Source organism: Vespa crabro, chromosome 3 (genome assembly GCF_910589235.1).
Source record: "Vespa crabro chromosome 3, iyVesCrab1.2, whole genome shotgun sequence".
In the NCBI taxonomy this organism is placed as follows: Eukaryota; Metazoa; Arthropoda; class Insecta; order Hymenoptera; family Vespidae; genus Vespa; species Vespa crabro.
The window spans coordinates 9,500,162-9,517,251 of record NC_060957.1 but is presented as its reverse complement, the minus strand read 5'-3'; the positions used below and the strand labels follow the sequence as shown (position 1 = coordinate 9,517,251).

Genomic DNA, 17,090 nt, shown 5'->3' with positions numbered 1-17,090 from the left:
GTTTATAATATATGATGAAATATTAAATAATAAAATATTTATCATATATATAATTAAATAAAAAAATGTATAATATAGTATAATATAATATATCATAATATAATATATTATAATATAATATATCATAACATAATATAATATAATATGAAATAATAAAAATATTACTCTGAATATAGATTATGCAGTCAAATTATTTTCATTATTCAAATATAGATACTTGCAATGATTAATTAATGAATTGTTGTTTATATTATTATTGTATAATCTTGCAAGGTTATTTAATATTGAATGATTTTTTTTATAAACGATGAAATTATAAAGATCTTTACGAGTACTGATAATAAATTATTTTGTACTGGTAATAAATTATTTTGTAAAAACAGTATAATCAAATGTAAATTACGTTATCGGTTTTCACTATAAAGGATGAAATATCTATTGAATATTTTTTTATTTCCTTTTTTATTTTCTTGTTTTTTTCTTGATTACAAATATAAAAACGAACTCATTATCAGAGCGTTTTTCTTTCTTTCTCACGCATTGTTATATACGTTAATAAATAATGTTAAATTAATTAACGAGTTACGTTAATTAAAAATTCGATGCAATCTTACAAATTATTTGGTTATTGCACATCCTTCTTACATCAACGAAACGATCGATCATCATTTAATCATTGCATCCCGCTTAGAAATAATGATTAAGCTTTACCGCTACGTGGCGCCACTTTGCAATAACGTTAGTCAAGTATTTAATAAATATAGTACTTTTTTTGAAAAAATATAATAAAATAATAAAATAAAATAAATCAAAGAATGAAACTGACATTGTGCTATATTTATACTATATTTATTAATATCTTAATTCTCTATCAATTTAATCATTCGAATTATCTTAAGACAATGCAAATAATTTTCTGCAAATAAATTCGTAATATTAGCGAAGCTATTGATAGATCGTACAAAATTCAAGACAACAGGTGTATATATACATACGTCGATTTCTGAAGATAGAAAATAGTAAATACATCGACCGAATTTACATAAATAATTTGTACTAATGAAACACAAAACAAAAAAAAACAAAAAAAAAAGAGGAACATAAAATGATATGAAGCAAGAAAAAAGAAAAAGGAAACAACGCCGGTGCGCATGACAACAGCAAAACAAAATTGTCATCACACATTTTCTCCATCGTACACTATAAATAATTTTTTCGTGTAAAACAATTTTTCGTTTAATTTGGCTTAAAAATAGAAAAGAAAAAAAGAAAAGAAAATACGTGACAAATTCAAAGTAAGAAGAAAATTCAATAAATATTTGATTTATTTCTTATATATATATATATATATAAAATAAATAAATAAAAAATTTAAAAGATGGGTCAAGTAATGGGTGAAATGCCGACGACGATGCCAGGATTGAAAGAAGAACGCGATCGCGTTCTTCATTGGAGTGGAGAAATATTAGCTAAAGTTAGCGATAATATTCGCAGTGAAGACACATTTCTGATGGATTATACCGATGAAAAACTTAATCAGAAAGTCAAAGTTTGGATTGATAAAGGAATGGCTCAGATTAACCAAGCTTGGAGTAAAGTTCCGAATATTACTCAAGAATGTAAAAATACTACCATAGCAAAGGTCGAAAAGGTAATTAATTTGTTAATAGAAACTGTTAAGAAATTTATTTGAACAATATTCTTATTAATTAATAATACGCAAGTGTTTTATGCAATAAAATAAATGCTATATATTCACACGCGCGCGCGCGCACATATATATGTGAATATTTTAATCAGTATTTATAATAAAATATCAATAAGTAATATTAAAGATTAATATATAAATAATTAAGTATCAAGGTTGCTCCTGAATTTCTTATTGTTTTATTATAAATACTGACAAATTATTATATGTAATTGCAAATATTATAATTAAAAATTAAAATTAATTAAAAGTTTTTATATTAATCAACGTTAAACTAAATACTTATATTACGTACTAATATATTATTATATACATTGAACATTCCTTTAAAATACTGATTCAAAATGTTTTAAAAATGTTGACCCTAATAAATAACAATCGTAAAAATGTTTTCGGCTTTTTCAAGCTCCTTCTCATTATAGATTTACATTAACGATTATATAAAACACGTAGCTTAAGGAAGAATTTTCTTCAAAAATAAGAAAGGAATACGAATCGGCTTATTCCGAGATAAAAAAATTTACAAAAAGAGTTGACAAATTTGGTAGCGAGGAGAGAAAGTTACACGAGGCGATACAACAGGTAGAGAACGAGGCTGGAGGTGACGTAACTAAATTCCAAAAAAAATTTGGACCTCTGAGAGTAAAAGTCTTCAAAAATTTAGAGACTGGAGAAAAATTTGTATTCGAAGATAAACGCTTAAAGGATACATTTACGAAGAAGGTACAAAAAAAATTCGCTCGTCTATTGTGTTTTATTAATTAATTATTAATCTACAATTCTTAAATCAAATTACGAATGATTTAGGTTTACGAAATAGACAGTAAATTGGCAAGTGAGTGTGAGAAAAAGTTTGAAAAGTTCATCAAGGATATTGAAAAATGTATGCCGAAATGATATTAAAAAAAAAAATAATAATAATAATAAAAAAATAAAAAAATAAAAAAAAATAGAAAATAAAAAAATCGAATTAAATAAAAAAAAAAAAGAAAAGAAAAGAAAACAACATTAGGATACATATTTATGTAACAAAGAAACATATTTATGTAAGTGACTAAATAAATCATATGAAATCGTATAAACTCTAATCAATTGAAAAAAAAAGGGGAAAGAGAGAGGGGGAGGAATACTATAAACCAACTTACCAAGATTGCAAACGAATAACTTTAAATAAAAAACACCAGTACAGAAAATTCTTTTACACGATTAATAAGAAAAGATTCACGGTCGATAAACTAGCATATGACCAATAAACTTACAACGATCGTATCACGAGAACGAATGCTTCGAAATTATTTTATGGCCAGTTCTATTTTCAATGGTGACGATTTCAAAAAAAAAAAAAAAAAAAAAAAACCAGAAAAAATGGAAAGAAAGAAAAAAAATTAAGTATAAAGTATATATGTAAATTATGAATATATGAAATCATAAAATAACATTGTGAAATAATTAAATGTGAAAGAGAAAACGAAAAGAGAGAAAGAGAGAGAGAAAGAGAAAGAGAAAGGGAGAGAGAAAGAGAAAGAGGAAGAGAGAGAGAGAGAGAGAACGGTAAGACTGATGTGCGAGTGAGAAAGAAAGAAAAAAGAAAAAGACAGTAGACACGAGCGTGAAAGAAGATGGGAGAAAAGAGAATACAAAAGAGAGCAACAGTATTCGTAGAAAAAGAAGTGCGGGAGTTTCGTTCTCATTCTTTTTTTTTCTTTCTATCCTTTTTTCTAAATTTCTTCGTCTCTCTCGGGAGTAGTTGATCTTTCTTACCACAAAGGATCTTCTCCCAGAGGACAAAATCTTCTAATAAAGGATAATACCATGCCAGGAAACGTTCATTCCCAACGTGATGTATATATAAACGTATAACGAACATGTATATGTACGTACGTATGAATGTACATATATATATATATATGTATATATATATATGTATATATATATATGTTAATATCGGTCGGCCGACGACGACGTTCGACCTTCACGCGCGTGCCACGTTTCGTACGTGACACAACATATATATATATATACAGATATAGATATATATATGTATACATATATATGTGTGTGTATTTTGTATGTATATATGTATGGTAAGAGCGCCGTCGCACATTGAACGAGAACGCGTAAGGAGAGGAGAAGGGCGGGAGGGAGGGAGAGAGAAGGGAGAGACAAACGTAAGACGATGATGCTCCGTCGAGTCACCGACGTTCGTTGGGGTAGGCTCTCCCGGAGACTCCCGTTATCGGGAGAACAGAAATGTCGAAGGTGCGAACGATGCCATGCGTTGGATGCGCACGCACCTCTGTCTCTCTCTCTCTCTCTCTCTCTCTCTCTTTCTCTCTCTCAGGTACGTATATACGCTTAATGCGTCCATGGGATTAATCATTTAAAACCGATTTATGATTAATCGTAAATAAACTTTTATTCTTCTTCTTCTTCTTCTTCTTCTTCTTATTATTATTATTATTATTATTATTATTATTATTACGTCAATAACGTGTCGATTGTTACGTTCGTAAAATTTAATGGCTAATCTTTATGATGTTTATTGTGATAAGAGAGAAAGAGAGAGAGAGAGAGAGAAAGAGAGAAAGAGAGAAAGAGAAAGAGAGAAAGAGAAAGAGAGATAGATAAGAGAGATAGAGGAGGGGGAAAAGAGAGAAAGAAAGAAAAAAGCTAAGGAAGAAGACAAAAAAGATCCGTAAAAACTTCATCTACGTAGTTTTAAAAAAAAAAAATTTTTCGCTCGATCAATTTTTCGACATAGGCTACGAAGATACCCGCGACATATTTTTATACTCGGCCCTGCCTGCCGAGCGTGAGCGGGCAAACTTTTTCTCTTATACATCGGCAGCGCGCGTCATTCGGAGTTTACCCAATGGGTACGTACAATCTCGTTCGCGAATGAGAAAAGAGAGGAGAGAGAGAGAGAGTTAACGCTCACAAAGCAACGGAATATGTTTCCTTGTCTTCCTAATGTCTACCTACCTAATCTACCTACCTGCCTGCCTGCCTACTACCGAAATCGACTCCTCTCATCGAAAACTCTCGGAGAGAGTCGTCGTCGACGTCGTCGTTGCTAAAACCACGACGCCGCAGTAACATCGGCGGTCGCTTGAAGCCCACTCTTATCCGGATCGCAGAAAAGCCTAAGAGCCGCGAATGAGCGGTAATACGCTCCTTTCTGTCGTCGTTCCATGACTCCTCTACCCAACACCCTCCCATCCCTACACAAGCAAACCAACCAACCAACCAACTCGTCCACTGTCGACATTTTAAACCGCTCGATAAATTCACGCGCGTAAATTCAAGGAACTATTCAAAAGAGAGAGAGAGAGAGAGAGAGAGAGAAAGTAAGAGTAAGGGAGAGAGAGATAGGTAGAATAGATTTCTACTTTATCGACTCTTTTTCGTAAGAACTCTCGGATCTTTTTGCCTTCTCCGATTTCGTGTTAGCCGCGTGCCCCTTACAAACTCACGTTAAACTTTCTCGGTGTGCAGTCGATCGTGGAAATAGATTTCAATTTTTTCTCTCTTTTTTTTTTACTTTTCTTTCTTTTTATCTTTTTTCTTTTTTCTAATTCTTATTTTTTTCTTCTTTCAATTTTTCTTCTTTTCGAATCGTATTCCAAATAATTACGACATCGAATGAGACGAAATTAATGTTATTTACGTACTAAATACGATTGAATTGTATATATTATTTATATTTTCTTTTCGAATTTCTAACGATTATACAATGTTTTATATCTCTTTATATAAAAATTATATTTCATTCTTATGTCTGACTTGTCAAATAAATTTCTCTTTATTACCACGTTATCTTTGTTTATATGCGAAAGAATAAAAATAACTTCTATGTCCTTCAATAGCCGTGATCGTCTAGTGGTTAGGACCCTACGTTGTGGCCGTAGTAACCCAGGTTCGAATCCTGGTCACGGCAATGTGTGAAAAACATTGTCACGGTTGAAGGTTTTTTTTTTATTCTTTTTTTTTTTTCTTTCAATCACCTAGCATTGTGTAATAAATAATATTGTACAATAAAATTTGTATAATTTTAAATGTGTATATAATACAAAAAAAATATATATATAAATGTGTATGCTCTAAAAAAAAAGTGTCATGAATATATAAGATAGTTATGCAAATATTAAAGATTTCAAGAAAGAATAAGAATAACAAATTGGTTAATACCTCGCCAAAGCAAAATTATTATTTTCTTGCAAAATGCATGAAAAGTATATTCCTTGAACCAATTCTTTGTAAAGTATGACACAAGAGATAATGAAGTATGACAAAAGAAATTTTTAAATATAAACAATCAGCAATTTTTCAATGTAACAAGAAGCTTTAAATTAGGAGCATGATAGAAGATAATGTCAGTGCAGGAATGAATTTTGAAAGTATAGTGATAAGAAGATCAATTATTAAGAAAAAATAAATTATTATTATTAATATGATTGAGCTGATTCAATTTTTAGTGGTCATATCTGTGTTACAAGTGATTGGTTTGTAAAATTCAATGAATAAAAATTTTATAACTCTCATTGAAAATATAATTTATATAATTTAATAATCAGTTATAGGAGATCTATCAAACATTGATGATGTCCAAACTTGTATGGAATTTTGCTCTATTTCTGGTAACGTAGGAAATTTCAAGGATGGATATTGTGCTTGTGAAAATTTGGATAATACAGGTATCTTATTTACTTTTAGAAAAGAATACGTATCAACTATATAATCAATTGTATATTTTATTATAGATGCAGAAAATGTAATTCGTGAAAACAGGCAAATAGATTATGTTGATCCTATTTCATATTCTAATGATCTTACTAATGAAGAACGAACAATGCGCTGTGCATTAAGATCAAGGAAACACATGAGACATCGTAAGATATAACTTATTAGTAACATAAACAAATAATAAATTATGAATAAAATTTCTAATTGTTTTTATATAACATAACAGATGATGCTGATCGTATAGTCACATACTTTGTTAATGATGGACCAGCAAATGGTCATGCTTATTTTGTTCAAGCAGCTAATCAAAATATAAATGCAGAAGGAGAATGTAAAAGTGATAAGTATTCATCAACAAATTCATATCGTAATTCAAATGAACCTGACAATCAAGTGCCTGCTGAGCAACCATCGATTACAGAAAATTATTCGAAACGAAGCTACAATGATGCTATTATTGGTGTTCCATATAATCCATACAATCCTACGTATTTCTTACCGCATGAAATGCCTATTACACCTGTTGTAATAAATCCGTATGTTATGAGCGATACATATGCTACTGTAACAGGGCCAAGAAATATATTAAATAAACCAACTGATATTGTGCATGGAACTCTACGAGATAATTTAGTGGATACAAAGTTGCTATCAAAAATTCGGTCACGTTCAAATTTATTAAAACGTATATCCAATGTATTGGAAGGAATAGTTAAAGAACCTGAAAACGAAAGTATATTAGGTACTTTTTTCAAGCACCTTGTTACACCAAATCCTACTGTATATTCTTTGGATTATGGTAATAACAAAAATGTTATTAATAAAAATAATGTTGTAAGTAGAATATATACATAATTTGTATATAATGAATTCAATTATTGATAAAGAATACCAATTGTTTTAGGTAAGTGATATTAAACAAGTCAATTCTATTGTCAGTTCTACTAATGAAAATGAAAAAGCTCCTACAGCAAATTCTGTAAGTGAAAAATATTTTCTTCTTTCATTAATAATATATGAGGATAACTAAATAATATTTTCAGGAAATTGCTACACAAGGAAACATTCAAATACCATCTGAAACAAAAATATCTACGAACTCAATGTCACCCATTCAAGGAACAAATATATCTCCTACAAATTTTCAAAGTATTCCATATAAACAAAAATATTTTATGTCAATGCACCCTTTACAGCAATACAGCAATGATGGCCATTTTAATACCAGGCCTATAACTTATATTCTTCAACCTGTAAATATAATACCACAAGGAATAGATTCTACATCACAATCAGAAATAATTAACTCATCACAATCACGTGAATCTTCAAATTGTGAAAATAATAGTTATTTGAGTAATAATGAATACACCGATGCTTTTGAAACATCTACAGCTACTTCTAATATTCAAGATAATAATATGGATTTTAATGATAGAACTACAAGAAATTCTATAGAAGGTACAAGTTAAAATAGAAATGATCCTTTTATCATAGAATAAAATTCCAATAAGAGGAATTTTATGAAAAGTAAGAATAAAATTATATAAGAAATTTAAAAAAGAAATCATGTAAATGATATAAATGATTTTTTTTTTACAAAATAATAATATTAAGTAATTTTTCTTAAACTTGATACATTATTATCTTCGTAGAGCTCTTTTTCATAGCATACTATTTATAAATATGCAATATAAACTTGATTAACGTTATAACAGAATGTATATTATATTGAAATTTGTTTTTATATGTTACATGGAACGTTACAAAATTTGTTATTAAATAAATAAGAAAAATATTTATTAATACATAGCAATATCTTTTCAATCCTTTATTATCTTCTCCCTTTACCCTTTCCTTTTTTAGATGAAGAAGCAGATGACTGAGAAGATTGATCGCCAGAAGCTTGCTTCCCTTGACGAGTCTTCAACTTTGGTATTGTAGCACCAAGATGAAGCAGAAGGGAATCTCTAGTAGGAAAATCAGGCCTTACTGGTGTCCCATCGTCTTGTTTCAATTGTACACGTACACGTCCATAATACGGCATTTCTTTACTACGTTCACGTGGATGTAATTTATTTTCCAAACGAGCATTGAAGCCTGTAGCTTGAAGTACATCCAAAATTTCATGTGCGGTAGGATTCTCAACGCACTTATCTTTAGTCAATTTTCTACCACCAGCCAAAGTCTTTTTACTATTTATATACACGGGATAAATGCATATCCATCTACAAAAGAAGAAAAAGAAGTATTATTAAATATGATATTGCTATAAAAAGAAAAAAAGAAAAAATGAAAGAGGTTAGGAAACAGATGGAACACGTATGACACGTGTCCTATATAAAAGTACAAACTTGAGCATATTTTTTAAAGCGTCTATCAAAAAATTTATATGAAAAACCATACATTTTTTTATTCACAATAGATAAAAAAGCTAACCTTGCAAACTCGCTGTGTTTCTTTGACGGATTCCAAACCTGCGCCATGTTCTATCAACAAAAACTCGTATAATATACATCAATTCAAATACAATAACCTACATAATATAATCGTTGTCATCAATCACGTATTTTACATCAAATGATACTAATATCGTTTCATCCGTATTATTTAACGGTTTGAACAAAAGAAAAACTATATTAGAATTATTGGATATAAAGAAGAAAAAGAAAAAGAAAAAAAAAAAATATACGTGCTTGGGCTCGTCCGGGATTTGAACCCGGGACCTCTCGCACCCGAAGCGAGAATCATACCCCTAGACCAACGAGCCGTGAGTTGCTGTTGAACATTCGATTAAGACGGATGTGCTAATAGGTGTTCTTTTGTTAAAAAAATATACGAAAGACCCTACGGAGATAATACAATAGAAAAAATAGTTTTAATTGTCGCAAGACAGGTGCTTTTTTTTCTTTTTTTTTTTTTTTTTTTTTTTCTTTTTTTTTCCACAAGTGACACTGAGTTATTTTGCAAATCATACAACAAAATAATAATGGTTACGTGAATTGGGCTCATCCGACGACCCAACACTGACCCAACAAAAGAAAAAAAAGCCATGGCGTCAAGTCAGAAAAAAAAATTAGAAAAGAGTACTTTGTATAACGAAGTAAAAAAAATTCTGAAACGGAATGTTAAAAATTTCGATAAAGAGTTCAACACCAGGAATTATGACAGGGTATTTGAGAGCAATTCGCGAATAAAATCAAACCTAAATATAGTAAGAAACAAAAGATCAGGACTAGACGCGAACAAAAAGAATGATAGGAACGAGGGTTTCCTTAACCCAAAAAAGCAGAATTACGAAACTCTCTGTCGGTACGCAAGGCCCACGTTTTGAATCTGATAATAAATTCGAGGCGCTATGGGACGATATGAATTTTACGGAAGAGGGCGAAACTGAAAAGGCTAACAGCGCCATAACGAAAAACTATAAGCAGAGAACCCCCAAAATCTGAATGCCCCCCATATACATTTTAAAAGCTAACCTAAAGGACATAATTATACTACTAACTAATAGCAATATTAATAAGGAAGCTTTCTGATTAAAACTAATAGATATAGATATGATGAGACTAATAACCATGCACACGACAAGTGCGTAGCTACACTAAAAGCCAAAAATCACAAATTTCATACATTTACACCAAAGCATACTAAATGCAAGACCTTCATATTTAAAAGGTATAAGAGGTGATTCCGATGTTTTTATTCACGATGTTTTAACAGCATTAAACGCGCTAAACATAAGTAATATTAACATAACGAAAATTAGTAAACTAATTTTCGATAGGCAAAACATAGATAGATATCATTTTATAGTACAAATAGATAATAACAGTAACCCGCAAGAACTCCTAAAAAACAACATATTGCTCAACCAAAGAGTAAGGTGAGAGAAATTAAAAAGACTTAAAATCTTCCAATGCAAAAATTGCCAAAAAGTGGGGCATGCCAGCGCTAATTGCAATATGGGGTATAGATGGGATAAAATGTGCCGAATCCCATGAACCGTGAAAATGTAATCTTAGCATTTCTTCAGAAAAAGAAAAGCTGAAGTGTGCAAATTGCGGTCAAAACGGACATCCAGCATCGTACCTAGGATGTCCATTTATGAAAATGGTAATGGACATTAAAAAAAAAGAGAAAGAAATAAAAGATAAGCGGGTAATGGATAAAATCAATAAAATTAACAAATTTACTGACCCAAACATCTCTTTACGCTAACATAGTGATAAACAAAGAAAAAAAAAGTGTTATAACAGAACACAATAACCAGAGACCAGTCAATAACACAACTCAGGCAAAGCACCAGAGGAGTCTCCATAATACAATACAGCATCATGAAATTAATGTCAATAACGTAACTACAATAACATAAACCAAATATTAGCTATGTTTAAGGATAGACTGATGGATATAAAAGAGCAACTTATTGAATTGAATAACAAAATTATTCAAAACACAATGAGAATTGACTACATGTCATAATGGCAGGTAGAATAAGGACAAATACAAAAATAAATAACATACTGAAAATGTTCGCCGTAAATGTGAACTCACTTTGCTCGTTAAGGCCTTTTTTTTTTTTTTTTTTTTTTTTTTAAGTTTATTTAACATTATTTTAATATAAATATAGCTATAAGTTATCTGTAGATAAATCTTCACAAAATAGAATTTAAATAATATTATAACTGTGGATATAATGTTCATTAAACAGTATTATATGTATGTGAGTAAAATAAAAAATAGTAACTATAAAAACTTTTTACCTCCTCTAGCAATTATGATAATTAAACTACGGGGGGGGGGGGGAGTATTTACAATGGGAGCATATAAACAATATGTACACTTAAAGTGTACGTTATCAGTCTCTTGTCCGACTAGTGTTTTTATTTTTAAATTTGCTTAATTATCCTATTCTATCTTATGAATATTGGTGATCAGTCTTGAGAAGTTATTGCTCCTTAAACCTCGTTCATCTATGAATTTTGCGTCTTTTTGTAGCCAGTAATATTTTTTATTTAGCCTATCGGTGTCCTTAACATCTTTATCATGTAATGCTATCGAGAATATGAGGTTCTCCTGCATATCATCAGTTTGATTGCTGTAAATTTGTTTCCTCGCTGAGTGTCTGTGACGGTGATATAGTGGTAGGTTGTTGTGGTCTTGAATTAGACCCTTTTTATCGCAATATATAAATAGTTCCGGTGGTATGTAGCCTGTCATCAATTTATTCCGTATTGCCTCTTCATCGTGTGATATAAGATTTGTGATTAGACTATTGTTTGTACTCTCTATGTTGCTATAATATCTTCTCGTTATTTTGAGGGCAAAGCAGTCAATTCTGTTTATGTTTGCGTTATTGTATATGATCTCATTTTTGATTTTTTTTTTGTACTTTGATTCGGCTGTTCGATGCGTCCTTAGGCACGATCTCAGCCACGATCTCTCGAATCTTCTGATTTTTTCCATTATTGTTGGTCCCGTGTTCCATAGTATAGGTGCAGCATACGTTAAAATGAGTCTCACCAGTAGTCCATAGCAGATAATTTTTGCTTTCGTAGGGAGATTTTTGTTGTAGAAGATTCGCGAGTTCGTCTTGAAAGCTATCCTTGCCTTCTCTAACTGTAGTGCGTGATGCTTGTTGAATCTTAACAATTGATCTAAATGAATACCTAAGTATTTCACAATTCGTTTATTTGGCATCTGTATTATCTCATTGGTGTGAATATCCATTGCTGTTAGTTTAGTGTTGTCTATTTTGTTCACTGCTGAGTATTTGATCTGTTTTACCGGTCTTCTGAAAAATATAACTTCGCTTTTGCTTAGATTTATTTTTAGATTCCATATTTTGTAATAGTTGTTTATCTCGTTGATAGCTGTTTTCAGTGTGTCTCTGATTCTTTCTATGTCGAAGTGACTGTACCTTGCTGTAATTCTTTTAATATTTTGTAGGACTTCGGCGAGATATTAGTGCCGTCCCACGTTCGGAATGTTTTCCCCTTTATCATATTAGCGATCATAAGCGTTAACCCCATTGGAAAATGGTAGTCCTCCAGTTTTTGTATTAAACCGTTCTTCTAAATGGAGTTGAACGCTTTTTCCAAATGTAATAGAACCGCCCCGGTGGCATGCTTTTTAAGCAGATATTTGTTTAAGTCTGATACTAACTTCTGAATCGTGTGCGTAGTGGATAATTTAGCTTTGAATCCGAATTGGTTCTTCGGTATTACATTGTGCAATGTGGCCTCTTGGTCTAGGGGTATGATTCCTGCTTTGGGTGCAGGAGGTCCCGGGTTCAAATCCCGGAGGGGCCCAATTTTTTTTTCTCTTTCACTTCATCGACACTGTTTCCTTTTTTGTCGTTTTAATTAATTTTATTAACGCTCATCGATACGCAATCGGTTTACTATTAACTTTGATAATAATAAATCGAGACACAATAATAATTTATCATCGTCACTTTTGCATTTCGTGTTAAAAGTCACGTCGATATAACAACTGAGAACTTTATCTCTCTATCTCTCGTTCTATTTCTGGTCTATTATATGAGATTTCTCTAATCGAATTAGACGAATCAAGAGGATGAAAACACGGAAGACCTTCAAGAAAGTGAGATAAATAACTGAATGACTCGTTGGTTTCTTTTTTTGTTTTGTTTTTAAAAGTAAGTTTATTTGACATTGCCCTTTATTAGGTACACAAGTATAATCTTACTTAGAAGTTTTTTTACATTATTTTAATAAAAATATAGCTATTAGTTATCGTTAGATAAATCTCTATAGCAATATATAGAATTTTATAATTAATATTGTAACTGAGTGTTCATAAAGCAATCGGTAATATATGAGGGTAAAATAAAAAATAGTGAATATAAAAAAAATTTTACCAACTATAGCAAATTATAATACTTAAGAATTAACTCTTTCGGTACTACTGCCACCTATTGACGCCATCCACGAAACATTCTCTGGGTCCTAACGCTGCCAATTGGCGGCCAACGCTAAACGTTCTCTGGGTCCTACCGTCGCCAATTGGCAGCATCCACGGAAAATTATGTGAATGCTACAGTCGCCCATTAGCAGCACCAACGGAAAGTTATGTGGGTATGATTACTCTCTATAGTACGCATTACTTTACTATTCTCTGTTTAAAATTCCCGGCTGTTCTAACCATGTGCATTATAATATATAAATAGTAACAGTTAAGCCGTGTGCTTTAATTATATATGTTTTATAATATATAGATAAGCTACGAAAAACCAATTGGTATGTTTGCTTATATCGTTAATTTTTTGAATGTATAACTTATAATTTGAAATTAGTTCCCTTCAGGATGAGTGTAAAATGCTTGAAAGGAGAACAATGGATAAAGGAAATAGTTGATTCCAAAAGTGATTCTGATTAAGAAAGTGAATATAATTTAGCATTTCGCAAAAGGAGGAGGAACAATCCAACACGTTACGACAAAGCAGTATAAACATTTTAGAAATGTTTTTTAAATACGTTAAATTCCGCGTCGGTCAGCCGTCAGTTCACATTTATAGCAGACAAATTCAGTATGTTATTTATTTTTGTATTTGTCCTTATTCTACCTGCCATTATGACATGTAGTCAATTCTCATTGTGTTTTGAATAATTTTGTTATTCAATTCAATAAGTTGCTCTTTTATTTCCATCAGACTATCCTTAAACATAGCTAATATTTGGTTTATGTTATTGTAGTTACGTTATTAACGTTAATTTCCTGATGCTGTATTGTATTATGGAGACTCCTCTGGTGCTTTGCCTGGGTTGTGTTATTGACTGGTCTCTGGTTATTGTGTTCTATTATATCACTTTCTTTTTTTTTGTTCATCACTATGTTATCGTATGAGATCTTTGGGTCAGTGAATTTGTTAATTTTATTGATTTTATCAATTACCAACTTCTCTTTTTTTTTTCTTTTTTTTTTTCAGGTTCACTACTATTTTCATATATGGACATCCTAGGTACGATGCTGGATGTCCATTTTGACCACAATTTGCGCACTTCAGTTTTTCTTTATCAGAGGAATTGTTCAATTTACATTTACCCGGTTCGTGGGATTGGGCGCATTTTACGCATCTGTACCCCATATTGCAATTAGAGCTGGCATGTCCCACTCTTTGGCAGTTTTTGCATTGGAATATTTTGGGTCTTTTCAATTTCTCCCATCTTATTTTTTGTTTGAGTAGTATTTTATTTTTTATTCCTTCCTGTGGTTCACTATTGCAATCAACTTGGATAATGAAGTGGTATTTTTCTATATTTTGTTTGTCAAAGAGTAGTTTGCTGATTTTAACAATATTTACATTTCGCATATTGAGCGCGTTAAGCGCTGTTGAGACGTCCGTAGTGTCGAATCCCCCCTGATTCCTTTTACCACGAAGGTCTTACCTTTTGTATGTTTAGGCGTGAATGTGTGGAATTTCTGGTTATTCGTTTTTAGTACGGTTTTGCATTCTTCATATATTTCACTATCTTTGGCTGTCAGTCTCGTCATGTCGCTATCGATTTGTTTTAATAAAAATGAATCCTTCTTAATCTTGCTTTCGTTAAGCAAGTTGATTATGTCCTTCAGATTAGCATTTTGTATATAAAAAGGGGGCATTCGGATTTTTTGAGTTATCTGGTTGTTGTTCCTGGTCCATGGTTTTATATATATATTTTCTTTTTTTTTTTGTGGGTCCGTGAAGGGGCGTCGGATGAGCCCACTTCACGAATTCCTTATATTTTTGTTGTCTGCCTTGCGCAAAGAATACTAACAATGTCACAGTTGATACAGGAAAGCATCCTTCCTGGGGTAATGACGTTAATTTTTTTTTATACTGCATCACCCCGAGGGGGGGGGATTCAATTGACTTTTTACACTCACAAGAGCACCGATCCGCACGTCCTTCTTCTTCGAATGCTCGAATGGCTCGTTGGTCTAGGGGTATGATTCTCGCTTCGGGTGCGAGAGGTCCCGGGTTCAAATCCCGGACGAGCCCGTTGAGAATATTTGAATATTTTTTTTTCTTTTTTTTTTTTTTTTTTTTAATTTCTCATTCTATCATAAGAATCCTGTTTGAATAATTATTATCTCAATTCATATGGTAATATAACGAATGTTTTTTTTTTTTTTTTTTTTTTTTTTTTGACCACTTTATATAAATCCACACGAAAAATAATGGAATTAAGAATTATGATTCTCGAGAAAAAAAAAATTGGAAGAGATTTTTCTTTTTTATAAGTCTTATCTCCAACGAAGCAATAATAAGAAATTTTTTGTTGATGGTATTGATATATCTCGATAAAGTCGTTTCATGTTATTAAATTTATCTTAAAAAAATTTACAAATGGAATTAAATAATAAACGCTTATTGCTTATCTCTATTCAGTATTCGATGAAGATGAAAGAAAAATATGATAAAACAATTTTCTCGGATTACATTGATCATTATGTATTTAAAATACGACGTAATGACGAATAAAAAAAAATGTATGCAAAGAAAAAGAAAAAGGTGGAAGTATACATAGAAGCAATACGTAATTTTACAACCGACCGAATATAAAAAAAAAAAAGAAAAAAAATAGAAAAAAAAAATGGAAAGCCAGAGATATATAATAAGTAGTGATACGTATATAATTGTTACAGTATGTCAAATTTCTTCGGATTGAGGACAATTGTGTTTCAGTAATAATTATATTAATCATATTTAAAAGGGAAAAATATTTTCTGTGTTAATGGTAAGTTTATAACCCTTTTCTATCGTTTTTTGTCTTTTCCTTCTATCATTTCATTATGCTCCTTCTTTTTTATTGCTAATTTTAAATCACACGTGTTATGTATGAAAGTTCATAATTTATTAGATTTCTAATTTGATTAATATATTTCGAAATCTAAAAAATTCAAGAAATTGGACAACTAAGAGTAATACAAATCTCGACAAGTTATTGGATTTCATAAATACCATAATAATCTACGTTATTTTTAATTTTGTCGTAACTATAATAAATCTGTAAAGAATTTTTCTCTTATTTAGATCAATAGAATACATATATAATACAATATGTATTTGTTGATTTGTGTAGAGATTTTTTACGAAATCGATGTGTCGGTTATTAAATTTTTTTGAAGGAAAATAAAAAGAAAAATAAGAAGAAATTAAAAGTTTTTAAATATTCAAAACGCGATCTCGTAGACCTTAAATAGATTAATCCTTAATTCATTATCAATTGTCAAGAATTTAAGTGTTACATATCAAATAATCAAAATTTATCCAAGGGAAAGAAAAGAGAAGAAAAAAAAGGAAAAAAAAAGGAACGCAAGTATGGACATCAAAGATTTTCTTGAATTTGGCAAATTCACCATGGATTATATCGTAAATTATATGGAAATATTGAGAGATAGATATGTTTTACCGAACGTTGAATTAGAATATCTCAGTCAAATAATACCAGAGGAAGCTCCTAAAAAAGCAAAGACCTGGCAAGAAGTTTTCAAAGATATTGAAAGAGTAATTATGCCTGAGGTAAGATAAATATAATGTGCACGTATTTCTCGTTTTTTTAATACGTTGACATATTGACACACCGAAATTTTATGTTTTGCTCATAACGGAAAGAATTTTTATTACTTT

General features: G+C 30.7%; 4 protein-coding genes and 4 non-coding genes across 11 annotated transcripts in view; 6 read left to right on the top strand and 2 right to left on the bottom strand.

The window, feature by feature from the left end:
- The first annotated feature begins 380 nt into the window (after positions 1 to 380).
- On the top strand, positions 381 to 2,687 carry LOC124422850. Its single transcript, XM_046959784.1, has 2 exons — positions 381 to 1,675; positions 2,162 to 2,687. The coding sequence occupies exons 1-2, from the start codon at positions 1,379 to 1,381 to the stop codon at positions 2,471 to 2,473; spliced, it is 609 nt and encodes a 202-aa protein (XP_046815740.1). The 5' UTR covers positions 381 to 1,378; the 3' UTR covers positions 2,474 to 2,687.
- Positions 2,688 to 4,564: 1,877 nt separating this feature from the next.
- Positions 4,565 to 8,040, top strand: LOC124422465. 4 transcript variants are annotated; one of them, XM_046958927.1, is made up of 7 exons: positions 4,714 to 4,871; positions 6,205 to 6,210; positions 6,283 to 6,402; positions 6,469 to 6,597; positions 6,678 to 7,285; positions 7,356 to 7,430; positions 7,495 to 8,040. In XM_046958927.1, the coding sequence occupies exons 1-7, from the start codon at positions 4,865 to 4,867 to the stop codon at positions 7,921 to 7,923; spliced, it is 1,374 nt and encodes a 457-aa protein (XP_046814883.1). In that variant the 5' UTR covers positions 4,714 to 4,864; the 3' UTR covers positions 7,924 to 8,040. The 4 variants fall into 4 exon arrangements, with proteins under 4 accessions (XP_046814885.1, XP_046814883.1, XP_046814884.1 ...); XM_046958929.1 differs by lacking the exons at positions 4,714 to 4,871; positions 6,205 to 6,210 and adding an exon at positions 4,565 to 4,584; XM_046958928.1 differs by lacking the exon at positions 6,205 to 6,210 and having other exon boundaries at positions 4,715 to 4,871.
- On the top strand, positions 5,574 to 5,645 carry Trnah-gug. The gene has a single exon. It is a non-coding gene; the product is annotated as a tRNA-His (tRNA).
- Positions 8,041 to 8,154: 114 nt separating the features above from the next.
- On the bottom strand, positions 8,155 to 9,197 carry LOC124422466 (signal recognition particle 19 kDa protein). Its single transcript, XM_046958930.1, has 2 exons — positions 8,891 to 9,197; positions 8,155 to 8,679 (listed from the first exon to the last, which is right to left on the bottom strand). The coding sequence occupies exons 1-2, from the start codon at positions 8,935 to 8,937 to the stop codon at positions 8,286 to 8,288; spliced, it is 441 nt and encodes a 146-aa protein (XP_046814886.1). The 5' UTR covers positions 8,938 to 9,197; the 3' UTR covers positions 8,155 to 8,285.
- On the bottom strand, positions 9,150 to 9,221 carry Trnap-cgg. The gene has a single exon. It is a non-coding gene; the product is annotated as a tRNA-Pro (tRNA).
- A 3,472-nt stretch (positions 9,222 to 12,693) lies between these two features.
- On the top strand, positions 12,694 to 12,765 carry Trnap-ugg. Its single transcript has one exon. It is a non-coding gene; the product is annotated as a tRNA-Pro (tRNA).
- Positions 12,766 to 13,590: 825 nt separating this feature from the next.
- Positions 13,591 to 17,090, top strand: part of LOC124422467 (3,4-dihydroxyphenylacetaldehyde synthase-like) — a 4,410-nt gene continuing 910 nt past the window's right edge. Inside the window, exons 1-3 of the mRNA XM_046958931.1 lie at positions 13,591 to 14,006; positions 15,849 to 16,197; positions 16,736 to 16,982. Coding sequence (XP_046814887.1) covers positions 16,782 to 16,982 — 201 coding nt within the window. The 5' untranslated portion in view covers positions 13,591 to 14,006; positions 15,849 to 16,197; positions 16,736 to 16,781. The remainder of the gene's footprint in view (positions 14,007 to 15,848; positions 16,198 to 16,735; positions 16,983 to 17,090) is intronic.
- On the top strand, positions 15,387 to 15,458 carry Trnap-cgg. Its single transcript has one exon. It is a non-coding gene; the product is annotated as a tRNA-Pro (tRNA).